Source organism: Salmo salar, chromosome ssa27 (assembly GCF_905237065.1).
Source record: "Salmo salar chromosome ssa27, Ssal_v3.1, whole genome shotgun sequence".
In the NCBI taxonomy this organism is placed as follows: Eukaryota; Metazoa; Chordata; class Actinopteri; order Salmoniformes; family Salmonidae; genus Salmo; species Salmo salar.
Window position 1 is genome coordinate 23,875,001 of NC_059468.1, and position 14,701 is coordinate 23,889,701.

Here is a 14,701-nt window from a genome sequence, read left to right on the forward strand (position 1 = left end):
GTATGCGTGTGTGTGTGTTACCTGTATGTGTGTGTGTGTGTTACCTGTATGCGTGTGTGTGTGTTACCTGTATGTGTGTGTGTGTGTTACCTGTATGCGTGTGTGTGTGTTACCTGTATGTGTGTGTGTTACCTGTATGTGTGTGTGTTACCTGTATGTGTGTGTGTTACCTGTATGTGTGTGTGTGTGTTACCTGTATGTGTGTGTGTGTGTTACCTGTATGTGTGTGTGTGTGTTACCTGTATGTGTGTGTGTTACCTGTATGTGTGTGTGTGTGTTACCTGTATGTGTGTGTGTGTTACCTGTATGTGTGTGTGTGTACCTGTATGTGTGTGTGTGTGTGTGTGTGTGTGTTACCTGTATGTATGTGTGTGTTACCTGTACGTATGTGTGTGTTACCTGTACGTATGTGTGTGTTACCTGTATGTGTGCGTGTGTGTGTATGTGTGTGTTACCTGTATGTATGTGTGTATGTGTTACCTGTATGCGTGTGTGTGTGTTACCTGTATGCGTGTGTGTGTGTGTTACCTGTATGCGTGTGTGTGTGTTACCTGTATGCGTGTGTGTGTGTTACCTGTATGCGTGTGTGTGTTACCTGTATGCGTGTGTGTGTGTTACCTGTATGCGTGTGTGTGTGTTACCTGTATGTGTGTGTGTGTTACCTGTATGTGTGTGTGTGTGTTACCTGTATGTGTGTGTGTGTGTGTGTTACCTGTATGTGTGTGTGTGTGTGTTACCTGTATGTGTGTGTGTGTGTGTTACCTGTATGTGTGTGTGTGTGTGTTACCTGTATGTGTGTGTGTGTGTGTTACCTGTATGTGTGTGTGTTACCTGTATGTGTGTGTGTTACCTGTATGTGTGTGTGTTACCTGTATGTGTGTGTGTGTTACCTGTATGTGTGTGTGTGTGTTACCTGTATGTGTGTGTGTGTGTTACCTGTATGTGTGTGTGTGTGTTACCTGTATGTGTGTGTGTGTGTTACCTGTATGTGTGTGTGTGTGTTACCTGTATGTGTGTGTGTGTGTGTGTGTTACCTGTATGTGTGTGTGTGTTACCTGTATGTGTGTGTGTGTGTGTTACCTGTATGTGTTACCTACATTTACATGATACATTTAGCAGACGCTCTTATCCAGATCGACTTACAGTACTGGTCCCCCGTGGGAATCGAACCCACAACCCTGGCGTTGCAAACACCATGCTCTACCAACTGAGCCTGTATGTGTGTGTTACCTGTATGAGTCCGGGGACTATCTCAGGCAGCATGCTGACTAGTCCTTCATGGGGGACCCTCTCTATAACTTTAGTCTGCATCTTGATGGCAGCCAGGTTGATGGGGTAGTCAGCTGACTGGATGATGGGACACAACACCTTGATGCACTGGTCTGGACTGATGGACGACGCCAGCATGGCTGCAGTCTCCTCTGCCGCTCGTACCACCTACACACAGGAACAGGGTTATAGTACCAGATTTATAATAGTTCCTATATACACACAGGAACAGGGTTATAGTACCAGATTTATAATAGCTCCTATATACACACAGGAACAGGGTTATAGTACCAGATTTATAATAGCTCCTATATACACACAGGAACAGGGTTATAGTACCAGATTTATAATAGTTCCTATATACACACAGGAACAGGGTTATAGTACCAGATTTATAATAGCTCCTATATACACACACAGGAACAGGGTTATAGTACCAGATTTATAATAGCTCCTATATACACACAGGAACAGGGTTATAGTACCAGATTTATAATAGTTCCCATATACACACAGGAACAGGGTTATAGTACCAGATTTATAATAGCTCCTATATACACACAGGAACAGGGTTATAGTACCAGATTTATAATAGCTCCTATATACACACAGGAACAGGGTTATAGTACCAGATTTATAATAGCTCCTATATACACACACAGGAACAGGGTTATAGTACCAGATTTATAATAGCTCCTATATACACACAGGAACAGGGTTATAGTACCAGATTTATAATAGTTCCTATATACACACAGGAACAGGGTTATAGTACCAGATTTATAATAGCTCCTATATACACACACAGGAACAGGGTTATAGTACCAGATTTATAATAGTTCCTATATACACACAGGAACAGGGTTATAGTACCAGATTTATAATAGTTCCCATATACACACAGGAACAGGGTTATAGTACCAGATTTATAATAGCTCCTATATACACACAGGAACAGGGTTATAGTACCAGATTTATAATAGTTCCTATATACACACAGGAACAGGGTTATAGTACCAGATTTATAATAGCTCCTATATACACACAGGAACAGGGTTATAGTACCAGATTTATAATAGCTCCTATATACACACAGGAACAGGGTTATAGTACCAGATTTATAATAGCTCCTATATACACACAGGAACAGGGTTATAGTACCAGATTTATAATAGTTCCTATATACACACAGGAACAGGGTTATAGTACCAGATTTATAATAGCTCCTATATACACACAGGAACAGGGTTATAGTACCAGATTTATAATAGTTCCTATATACACACAGGAACAGGGATATAGTACCAGATTTATAATAGCTCCTATATACACACAGGAACAGGGTTATAGTACCAGATTTATAATAGTTCCTATATACACACAGGAACAGGGTTATAGTACCAGATTTATAATAGCTCCTATATACACACAGGAACAGGGTTATAGTACCAGATTTATAATAGCTCCTATATACACACAGGAACAGGGTTATAGTACCAGATTTATAATAGCTCCTATATACACACAGGAACAGGGTTATAGTACCAGATTTATAATAGCTCCTATATACACACAGGAACAGGGTTATAGTACCAGATTTATAATAGCTCCTATATACACACAGGAACAGGGTTATAGTACCAGATTTATAATAGCTCCTATATACACACAGGAACAGGGTTATAGTACCAGATTTATAATAGCTCCTATATACACACAGGAACAGGGTTATAGTACCAGATTTATAATAGCTCCTATATACACACAGGAACAGGGTTATAGTACCAGATTTATAATAGCTCCTATATACACACAGGAACAGGGTTATAGTACCAGATTTATAATAGCTCCTATATACACACAGGAACAGGGTTATAGTACCAGATTTATAATAGTTCCCATATACACACAGGAACAGGGTTATAGTACCAGATTTATAATAGTTCCTATATACACACAGGAACAGGGTTATAGTACCAGATTTATAATAGCTCCTATATACACACAGGAACAGGGTTATAGTACCAGATTTATAATAGCTCCTATATACACACAGGAACAGGGTTATAGTACCAGATTTATAATAGTTCCTATATACACACAGGGACAGGGTTATAGTACCAGATTTATAATAGCTCCTATATACACACAGGAACAGGGTTATAGTACCAGATTTATAATAGCTCCTATATACACACAGTTGGAGAGTGAATGTATGAGTGTATTTGAGAAAGATTATACCAGTGTAAATGTGTGCATGTGCGAGAGATTATATGGAGTGTGTTTATTATTATAAGGAGTGTGTGTGTGTACGTGCGTGTACCTCTTTGTGTGGGTCCTTGTGCGCCTCCAGGGCCTTCATGATGGTGAGTTCAGCGTAGTTCTTAAACCTCCAGGGCTGACGGCTCAGAATCTCCCTCAGAACACGCAGAGCTAACGCCCTGATCACATGCTGCAGAGGGGAGAGAGAGTTTGGTCAAAGTGTGTTTGAATATGCATTGATGCACATATTGAGTGAGTGTGTGTGTGTGTGTGTGTGTGTGTGTGTGTGTGTGTGTGTGTGTGTGTGTGTGTACATGTACCTCTCTGTCCCCCAGCGTCTCCAGTAGTAACAGGAGGATGGTTTTGAAGTGTTCATCCCAGGAGACCTGCAGGGTGTTTTCTCGAATCAGCTTCAAGAGCTCACAAAGCGCTGCCTTCCTCTCCTCCACACGCTCATTGTGATTGGACAGCTCCTTCAGCAGCTCAGACACCAGCTCCGACTGGTCAATGCTGCTGTCTGTCAGGGGCAACAGCCAAAAGGGGTGGAGATTGATAAATGGATGGCAATCAGTATCTATCCCATATTACACTTCAAGACATTGTGTGTGTGTGTGTGTGTGTGTGTGTGTGTGTGTGTGTGTGTGTGTGTGTATGTATGTGTATATATATACACACACAGCTCAAAACAATAAAGGGAACACTTAAACAACACAATGTAACTCCAAGTCAATCACACTTCTGTGAAATCAAACTGTCCACTTAGGAAGCAACACTGATTGACAATACATTTCACATGCTGTTGTACAAATGGAATAGACAACAGGTGGAAATTATAGGCAATTAGCAAGACACCCCCAATAAAGGAGTGGTTCTGCAGGTGGTGACCACAGACCACTTCTCAGTTCCTATGCTTCCTGGCTGATGTTTTGGTCACTTTTGAATGCTGGCGGTGCTTTCACTCTAGTGGTAGCATGAGACGGAGTCTACAACCCACACAAGTGGCTCAGGTAGTGCAGCTCATCCAGGATGGCACATCAATGCGAGCTGTGGCAAGAAGGTTTGCTGTGTCTGTCAGTGTAGTATCCAGAGCATGGAGGTGCTACCAGGAGACAGGCCAGTACATCAGGAGACGTGGAGGAGGCCGTAGGAGGGCAACAACCCAGCAGCAGGACCGCTACCTCCGCCTTTGTGCAAGCAGGAGCAGGAGGAGCACTGCCAGAGCCCTGCAAAATGACCTCCAGCAGGCCACAAATGTGCATGTGTCTGCTCAAACGGTCAGAAACAGACTCCATGAGGGTGGTATGTGGTCCCGACGTCCACAGGTGGGGTTGTGCTTACAGCCCAACACCGTGCAGGACGTTTGGCATTTGCCAGAGAACACCAAAATTGGCAAATTCGCCACTGGCGCCCTGTGCTCTTCAAAGATGAAAGCAGATTCACACTGAGCACATGTGACAGACGTGACAGAGTCTGGAGACGCCGTGGAGAACGTTCTGCTGCCTGCAACATCCTCCAGCATGACCGGTTTGGCAGTGGGTCAGTCATGGTGTGGGGTGGCATTTCTTTGGGGGGCCGCACAGCCTTCCATGTGCTCGCCAGAGGTAGCCTGACTGCCATTAGGTACCGAGATGAGATCCTCAGACCCCTTGTGAGACCATATGCTGGTGCGGTTGGCCCTGGATTCCTCCTAATGCAAGACAATGCTAGACCTCATGTGGCTGGAGTGTGTCAGCAGTTCCTGCAAGAGGAAGGCATTGATGCTATGGACTGGCCCGCCAGTTCCCCAGACCTGAATCCAATTGAGCACATCTGGGACATCATGTCTCACTCCATCCACCAACGCCACGTTGCACCACAGACTGTCCAGGAGTTGGCGGATGCTTTAGTCCAGGTCTGGGAGGAGATCCCTCAGGAGACCATCCGCCACCTCATCAGGAGCATGCCCAGGCGTTGTAGGGAGGTCATACAGGCACGTGGAGGCCACACACACTACTGAGCCTCATTTTGACTTGTTTTAAGGACATTACATCAAAGTTGGATCAGCCTGTAGTGTGGTTTTCCACTTTAATTTTGAGTGCGACTCCATGGGTTGATAAATTGGATTTCCATTGATTATTTTTGGGTGATTTTGTTGTGAGCACATTCAACTATGTAAAGAAAAAAGTATTTAATAAGATTATTTCATTCATTCAGATCTAGGATGTGTTATTTTAGGGTTCCCTTTATTTTTTTGAGCAGTGTATATGAATACATATGTGTGTTAGTGTAAATGAATATACAGTACCAGTTAAAAGTTGGCACCTAGTCATTCAAGGGTTTTTCTTTATTTTTACAATTTTTTTACATTGTAGAATAATACTGAAGACATCAAACCGATGAAATAACATATATGGAATCATGTAGTAGCCAAAAAAGTGTTAAACAACTCAAAATATATTTTAGATTCTTCAAAGTAGCCACTCTTTGCCTTGATGACAGCGCTGTACACTCTTGGCATTCTCTCAACCAGCTTCACCTGAATTGCTTTTCCAACAGTCTTGAAGGAGTTCCCACATATGCTGAGCACTTGTTGGCTGCTTTTCTTTCCCTCTGCGGTCCAACTCGTCCCAAACCATCTCAATTGGGTTGAGGTTGGGTGATTGTGGAGGCCAGGTAATCTGATGCAGCACTCCATCACTCTCCTTGGTCAAATAGCCCTTAAACAGTCTGGAGGTGTGTTGGGTCACTGTCCTGTTGAAAAACAAATGATAGTCCCACTAATCAGATTGGATGGTGTATCGCTGCAGGATGCTGTGGTAGCCACGCTGGTTAAGTGTACTTTGAATTCTAAATAAATCACTGACTGTGTCACCAGTAAAACACCATCACACCTCCTCCTCCATGCTTCACAGTGGTAACCTCCCATGCGGAGATCATCCGTTCACCTACTCTGCGTCTCACAAAGACACGGATGTCTCAAATTTGGACTTATCAGACCAAAGGACAGATTTCCACCGGTCTAATGTCCATTGCTCGTGTTTCTTGGCCCAAGCAAGTCTCTTCTTATTGCTGTCCTTTAGTAGTGGTTTCTTTGCAGCAATTCCACCATTAAGGTCTGATTCACACAGTCTCCTCTGAACAGTTGATGTTGAGAGTCCTCGCTTAGGCTGGTAACTCTAATGAACTTATCCTCTGCAAAAGAGGTAATTCTGGGTCTTCCTTTCCTGTAACGGTCCTCATGAGAGCCAGTTTCATCATAGCGCTTGATGGTTTTTGCGACTGCATTTGAAGAAACTTTCAAAGTTCTTGACATTTTCCGGATTGACTGACCTTCCTGTCTTAGAGTAATGATGGACTGTCGTTTTTCTTTGCTTATTTGAGCTGTTCTTGCCATAATATGGACTTGGTCTTTTACAAAATAGGGCTATCTTCTGTATACCACCCCTACCATGTCTCAACACAACTGATTGGCTCAAACGTATTAAGAAGGAAAGAAATTCCACAAATGAACTTTTAACAGGGCACACCCGTTAATTGAAATGCCTTCCTGGTGACTTCCTCATGAAGTTGGTTGAGAGAATGCCAAGAGTTTACAAAGCTGTCATCAAGGCAAAGGGTGGCTACTTTGAAGAATCTCAAATATATTTGGATTTGGTAAACACTTGTTTGGTTACTAGATGATTCCATGTGTTATTTCATAGTTTTGATGTCTTTACTATTATTCTACAAAGTACAAAATTGTAAAATAAAGAAAAACCCTGGAATGAGTAGGTGTGTCCAAACTTTTGACTGGTACTGTATGTGTGTTTGTGTGTACCGTCAGTTTGCTGGTCTGATTCGTCTAGTGAAGTATCTATGACGCTGTGTTTGAAGGGGGAGTCAGTGAAGGGGTCACGGGACCCCCGGGGAGAAGAGGAGAGCAGGGGGGTGTTGAGGAGAGACGTCTTGTTGTCCAGAGCTGTACGACCTCCATCCACCTGGTCAGCACCAGCACTACCACCCTGAGGGAGGGGGAGACACACACACGGTGGTAGGATTCCGACAGACAGACAGAAATGTAAGCGCTGTCAAGTGCTGTCATTGCATGCACACACACACACACACAGTGGTATGTGTGGGTTAGGTTAGGGTTTTGATCATTCTGTGGATGGAATGAGGAGAGATATGAGATCTGTTACAGTTCCTGTTAATATTTTCACTCAAACCAGAAAACCCCCTGACAGGTCAGGTGATAGGCAGGTGACGGAGTCAGTTGAGCTCTGATTGGCAGGTTGAGGATGGGTGGGCGGGTCAGGTTTCAGACTGACCTCTAGAGGAAATGTCAGCTTGGACATAGCCCTTCCTTGGAACATACCATGGAGAGGGGTGTCATAATGAATAACATCTCACATACTGTACGTACTCGGACACACACGCACGATACTCCCATCACAACCTACACTATATATACACAAGTATTTGGACACCCCTTCAATTTAGTGGATTCAGCTATTTCAGACACACCCATTGCTGACGGGTATATAAAATCGAGCACACAGTCATGCGATCTCCATAGACAAACATTGGCAGTAGAATGGCCTTAAGAGCTCAGTGACTTTCAACGTGGCACTGTCATAGGATGCCACCTTTCCAACAAGTCAGTTCGTCAGATTTCTGCCCTGCTAGAGCTTCCCCAGTCAACTGTTACTGTTGTTATTGTGAAGTGGAAACGTCTAGGAGCAACAACGACTCAGCCGCTAAGTGGGAAGCCACACAAGCTCACAGAACGGGACCGCCGAGTGCTGAAGTGCGTAAAAATCATCTGTCCTCGGTTGCAACATTCACTCCTGAGTTCCCAACTGCCTCTAGAACCAACGTCAGCCCAATAACTGTTTTTTCAGGAGCTTAATGAAATGGGTTTCCATGGCCGAGCAGCCTAAGATCACCATGCACAATGCCAAGCGTCAGCTGGAGTGGTGTAAAGCTGCTATTGGACTCTGGAGCAGTGGAAATGCGTTCTCTGGAGTGCTGAATCACGCTTCACCATCTGGCAGTCCAGAGGACGAATCTGTGTTTAGCGGATGCCAGGAGAACGCTACCTGCCCCAATGCATAGTGCCAACTGTAAAGTTTGGTGGAGGAGGAATAATGGTCTGGGGCTGTTTTTCATGGTTCAGGCTAGGCCCCTTAGTTCCAGTGAAGGGACATTTTAACGCTACAGCATACAATGAAATTCTAGATGATTCGGTGCTTCCAACTTTGTGGCAACAGTTTGGTGAAGGCCCTTTCATATTTCAACATGACAATGCCCCGTGCATAAAGCGAGGTCCATACAGAAATGATTTGTTGAGATCAGTGTGGAAGAATTTGACTGGCCTATTCAGAGCCCTGACCTCAACCCCATCGGACACCTTTGGGATGAATTGGAACGCCGACTGCGAGCCAGGCCTAATCACCCAACATCAGTGCTCAACCTCACTAATGCTCTTGTGGCTGAATGGTAGCAAGTCTCTGCAGCAATGTACCAACATCTAGTGGAAAGCCTTCCCAGAAGAGTGGAGGCTGTTATAGCAGTAAAGAGGGGACCAACTCCATATTAATGCCCATGATTATGGAATGAGATGTTCCACGAGCAGGAGTCCACATACCTTTTGTCATGTAGTGTATTTTAACCTGAAAAATACTGAATGTGGTATTTTTTCCCTGATATTAGCTTACACCCACCAGATAAAAAAGCTATTTCCGGTGAAATCCATTTTGTTAGATAGGGATGAGATGCTTTGACCCCAGACAGTACGATAACAGTTTGGGTCAGAAGGTTATGGGGTTCAGTGTCTCACACACACAAGGGGAGTGGCAGGACATATCTGTTCTCAGGAACATTGTGTGTGAAGACAACCCTCCAGAATCCACCTGACTATATATATATAATCATTTCTAAGACACATCCCATCATGTCGGTTCTACACACACACACACACACACTCTCTCCCCACCTCCTCTCCTTCCCTCCGTCTGACTGGTTCATTCATGTCTTCCTGGCTACGGACGGAGAAGTTCTGGATGGCCTCTGTAACTCCTCTCAGACTACTGTAGATGTCCTCTGAGTTCATGTTCTCTGTGTCGTAGTCAAATGCACTGCACACAACAACACATCACAATAGGTCAACATTATATGACTGTGTTCTGAGGTCTGTGCGTGTAACCTGGGTGTGTTCTGAGGTCTGTGCGTGTAACCTGGGTGTGTTCTGAGGTCTGTGCGTGTAACCTGGGTGTGTTCTGAGGTCTGTGCGTGTAACCTGGGTGTGTTCTGAGGTCTGTGCGTGTAACCTGGGTGTGTTCTGAGGTCTGTGCGTGTAACCTGGGTGTGTTCTGAGGTCTGTGCGTGTAACCTGGGTGTGTTCTGAGGTCTGTGCGTGTAACCTGGGTGTGTTCTGAGGTCTGTGCGTGTAACCTGGGTGTGTTCTGAGGTCTGTGCGTGTAACCTGGGTGTGTTCTGAGGTCTGTGCGTGTAACCTGGGTGTGTTCTGAGGTCTGTGCGTGTAACCTGGGTGTGTTCTGAGGTCTGTGCGTGTAACCTGGGTGTGTTCTGAGGTCTGTGCGTGTAACCTGGGTGTGTTCTGAGGTCTGTGCGTGTAACCTGGGTGTGTTCTGAGGTCTGTGCGTGTAACCTGGGTGTGTTCTGAGGTCTGTGCGTGTAACCTGGGTGTGTTCTGAGGTCTGTGCATGTAACCTGGGTGTGCGTGTACATTGGGAGGTGTGTGTATGTTACCTGGGTGAGGATGTGTTCTGTGATGTGTTGGTAGGAGAGGTGAGGGGGCTGGACCAGCTGGCAGGAGAGCGGGGGGTGTGGCGTGTCAGAGGGCTTCCTGTCGGAGCCTGGGGGAGAGAGTAACACATAATAGCATCAAGTACATGCTAGGACCTTTTAGTTTCCCAACTCCTAAGATCCTTCATCAGGCCAGGCTGGGAGGGGTACAGCCAAGACCAGGTGTCCTTACCTGCTGGGAGGGGTACGGCCAAGACCAGGTGTCCTTACCTGCTGGGAGGGGTACGGCCAAGGCCAGGTGTCGTTACCTGCTGGGAGGGGTACAGCCAAGGCCAGGTGTCGTTACCTGCTGGGAGGGGTACGGCCAAGGCCAGGTGTCGTTACCTGCTGGGAGGGGTACAGCCAAGGCCAGGTGTCGTTACCTGCTGGGAGGGGTACAGCCAAGGCCAGGTGTCGTTACCTGCTGGGAGGTACAGCCAAGGCCAGGTGTCGTTACCTGCTGGGAGGGGTACAGCCAAGGCCAGGTGTCGTTACCTGCTGGGAGGGGTACAGCCAAGGCCAGGTGTCGTTACCTGCTGGGAGGGGTACAGCCAAGACCAGGTGTCGTTACCTGCTGGGAGGGGTACAGCCAAGGCCAGGTGTCGTTACCTGCTGGGAGGGGTACAGCCAAGGCCAGGTGTCGTTACCTGCTGGGAGGGGTACAGCCAAGGCCAGGTGTCGTTACCTGCTGGGAGGGGTACAGCCAAGGCCAGGTGTCGTTACCTGCTGGGAGGGGTACGGCCAAGGCCAGGTGTCGTTACCTGCTGGGAGGGGTACGGCCAAGGCCAGGTGTCGTTACCTGTGCAGCATTGCCTGTGTTCCGCAGGTGGTTCTGTAGCAGTTTGGTGGCGCCATCCTGGAAGGTCTTGGGCAGAGCTGCCAGCAGCATGGTGAACTCTGGAGTGTTCAACTGGAACAACGAGATCAACACCGACTGGGCAGCCTGAAACACACACACATCAGAAACCAATCAAAGTTCGCGTCAACCATAAATCAACAAATTGCAGCATACAGAAATGTCTGTAAGGTACCTTTCTGACATCTGAGCTTTTGGGCTCTGTGGTCCAGGTGATGATGCGAGACACAGCCAGGCGCGTCTCACTGGAGTTCACAAAGTCCTGAGGCTCCATCTGCAGGGTCAAGGTCTCAATGTACTTCAGAACAGCCACCTTCACCTGGAAACACACACAGTCGTAGTATAAAAGGTTAGACAGCCCACTCATACACACACACATTCGTAGTATAAAAGGTAAGACAGCCCACTCATACACACACACAGTCGTAGTATAAAAGGTTAGACAGCCCACTCATACACACACACAGTCGTAGTATAAAAGGTTAGACAGCCCACTCATACACACACACAGTCGTAGTATAAAAGGTTAGACAGCCCACTCATACACACACACAGTCGTAGTATAAAAGGTTAGACAGCCCACTCATACACACACACATTTTCTGTCTGTGTGGTTCATGGATCATCCCAGGAGTTTCCTAACTCTGAGCTGAAACTAGTTCTATTTAGAGACTACTCTGCAACGTAAACATCCGCAACAACAAAGAAGGTGCAGTAAGATGCTAGTCTCCTTCACACTTGTAGTCAGGCAGCTATCATGGAGGGAGGCTGAGGGGGGGAGAAACCAATAAAGACAAATGAAAACTAGAGGAAAGAGCCACCATTTACATTCGTTCTTCGTTCTCACATTAGTTTCTCTTTTACAATATTTTCATTCCTTTAAAAAAAGTCCCTCCATCTCTCAGTCTCTCTACCTCTATTCAAAACACTTCATCGACCGACCGCCTGCTCCTCAGTATGCGCGTCATAAAAATGCTCCCCCCTGAGCGCACTGACCTGGGAAGATTGGTTCCAGGCTGAGACCTGCTCGTTCAGAGAGCAGCAGGCGTGGTGCCCCCTGGGGGCTCTCGTGGCAGGGGGGAGCAATTTAACATCGCGCCGTATGGTTCTTGAAGCAGGGGGAATCAATTTAATGTTGCGCCGCCCACAACACGTTCCCCTCCTCCCCACAGGCTTAGAGAGAGAGGACGGAGGGAGAGGGAGCGAGAGCGAGAGGGAGGAGAGAGGAAGGGGGAGAGGGGAAGTGGGAGAAAGGTAGGGGGAGAGAGAGGAGAGGTTAGAGGAGAAGGTAGGTGAGGGGAGGAAGGGGAGATGGGGAGGGAGGAAGAGGATGTAGGGGAGGGAGAGAGGAGGCAAGAAAGACAGATGGACACACACGGGGACAGGGATGAGAGGAGTGAAAATGACATAAGAAAATGAGAAGGAAAAGCATAGCAAGGGAAGGTGAGGTGAAGGAGGGAGAAGAAGATAGAGGAAGGTGAGGTGAAGGAGGGAGAAGAAGATAGAGGAAGGTGAGGTAATGAAAATGAAGGAGGGTGGTGGGGAGGGGGGAGAGGAAAGGGATGGAGTGAACAAGTGTATAAAGGGAAATACAAAGTGAGAATATGGAGGAAAGGGAGGGGAGAGGATAGAGAGAGGCAGCGAGGAAGGGGAGGTGAGGTGGGCTCAGACTGCAGAGAGCAAAGCCAGTGGTTGGCGGGTTTAATTGGAGGCATATCAGTCGCTATCCAATCAGAGTCCAGGGATCAGGTGGGTAGGGAGCGGAGCCAGTGTTAAACAGCCATGATATCAGAAAAGTGGTTACCATGGTTACTGATACAATAGTTACCGTGGTTGCTGAGACAGTAGGTGAGAGTCTGGCGACGGAGAGGCTGTCCCTGCCTTTCAACCCTCCCTACATCCCTTTACTCTCCCCACTCCGTCCATCTCTTTCTTCATACACACACACATATCTACCCCCCCAGACAGACAGACAGCTGTGTACCTTGAGGTTGGGTGTCTGAGTCTGGTCCACAGTGAACCTCATGAGGATAGTGAACTGGAGGTCGTTGGGGAAAGACTCTCTGTAGGGGAGATATTATGCACATGTGTTATATATATATATATTTTACATACACATATTACACACACACACACACACACACACACACACACACACACGTTATATATACACATATTACAGACACACACACACACACACGTTATATATACAGTTGCAAGAAAAAGTATGTGAACCCTTTGGAATTACATTTTTACATTTACATTTTAGTCATTTAGCAGATGCTCTTATCCAGAGCGACTTACAGTAGTGAATGCATACATTTCATTTCATGCATTTTTCCCCCCCGTGGGAATCGAACCCACAACCCTGGCGTTGCACACACCATGCTGGCGTTGCAAACACCATGCTCTACCAACTGAGCCACATTACCTGGATTTCTGCATAAATTGTTCATAAAATCTGATCTGCTCTTCATCTAAGTCACAACAATAGACAAACAGTCTGCTTAAACTAATAACACACAATTACATGTTTTCATGTCTTTATTGAACACACTGTGTAAACATTCACAGTGCAGGGTGGGAAAAGTATGTGAACCCTTGGATTTAATAACAGGTTGACCCTCCTTTGGCAGCAATAACCTCAACCAAATGTTTTCTGTAGTTGGGGATCAGACCTGTACAACGGTCAGGAGGAATTTTGGACCATTCCTTTTTACAAAACTGTTTCAGTTCAGCAATATTCTTGGGATGTCTGGTGTGAACCGCTTTCGAGGTCATGCCACAGCATTTTAAATCGGGTTGAGGTCAGGACTCTGACTGGGCCACTGCAGAAAGCGTATTTTCTTCTGTTGAAGCCATTTCAAGGTTTTACTGCTAACCTACAAAGCATTACATGGGCTAGCTCTTACCTATCTTTCCGATTTGGTCCTGCCGTACATACCGACACAAGACGCAGGCCTCCTTACTGTCCATAGAATGTTTAAGCAAACAGCTGGAGGCAGGGCTTTCTCCTACAGAGCTCCATTTTTATGGAATGGTCTGCCGATCCATGTGAGAGACGTAGACTCGGTCTCGACCTTTAAGTCTTTATTGAAGACTGGACCAGGAGGGTGAAGGTGAACGGAAAGGCTGGAGCAACGAACCGCCCTTGCTGTCTCTGCCTGGCCGGTTCCCCTCTCTCCACTGGGATTCTCTGCCTCAAACCCTATTACGGGGGCTGAGTCACTGGCTTACTGGGGCTCTTCCATGCCATCCCTAGGAGGGGTGCGTCACTTGAGTGGGTTGAGCCACTGACGTGATCTTCCTGTCTGGGTTGGCGCCCCCCCTTGGGTTGTGCCATGGCGGAGATCTTTGTGGGCTATATTCGGCCTTGTCTCAGGATGGTAAGTTGGTGGTTGAAGATATCCCTCTAGTGGTGTGGGGGCTGTGCTTTGGCAAAGTGGGTGGGGTTATATCCTGCCTGTTTGGCCCTGTCTGGGGGTATCGTCGGACGGGGCCACAGTGTCTCCTGACCCCTCCTGTCTCAGCCTCCAGTATTTATGCTGC

General features: G+C 46.5%; 1 protein-coding gene across 49 annotated transcripts in view; it reads right to left on the bottom strand.

The window, feature by feature from the left end:
* clasp2 (cytoplasmic linker associated protein 2) overlaps positions 1–14,701 on the bottom strand; it is a 92,482-nt gene that overhangs the window by 6,288 nt on the left and 71,493 nt on the right. For all 49 annotated transcript variants that reach the window (XM_045709372.1, XM_045709409.1, XM_045709404.1 and 46 more), the window contains 9 exons: positions 13,137–13,215; positions 11,328–11,471; positions 11,096–11,239; positions 10,261–10,367; positions 9,485–9,626; positions 7,328–7,511; positions 3,852–4,048; positions 3,593–3,721; positions 1,231–1,437 (listed from right to left, as the gene is read on the bottom strand). In XM_045709372.1, the coding sequence (XP_045565328.1) occupies positions 1,231–1,437; positions 3,593–3,721; positions 3,852–4,048; positions 7,328–7,511; positions 9,485–9,626; positions 10,261–10,367; positions 11,096–11,239; positions 11,328–11,471; positions 13,137–13,215 (1,333 nt within the window). The remainder of the gene's footprint in view (positions 1–1,230; positions 1,438–3,592; positions 3,722–3,851; positions 4,049–7,327; positions 7,512–9,484; positions 9,627–10,260; positions 10,368–11,095; positions 11,240–11,327; positions 11,472–13,136; positions 13,216–14,701) is intronic.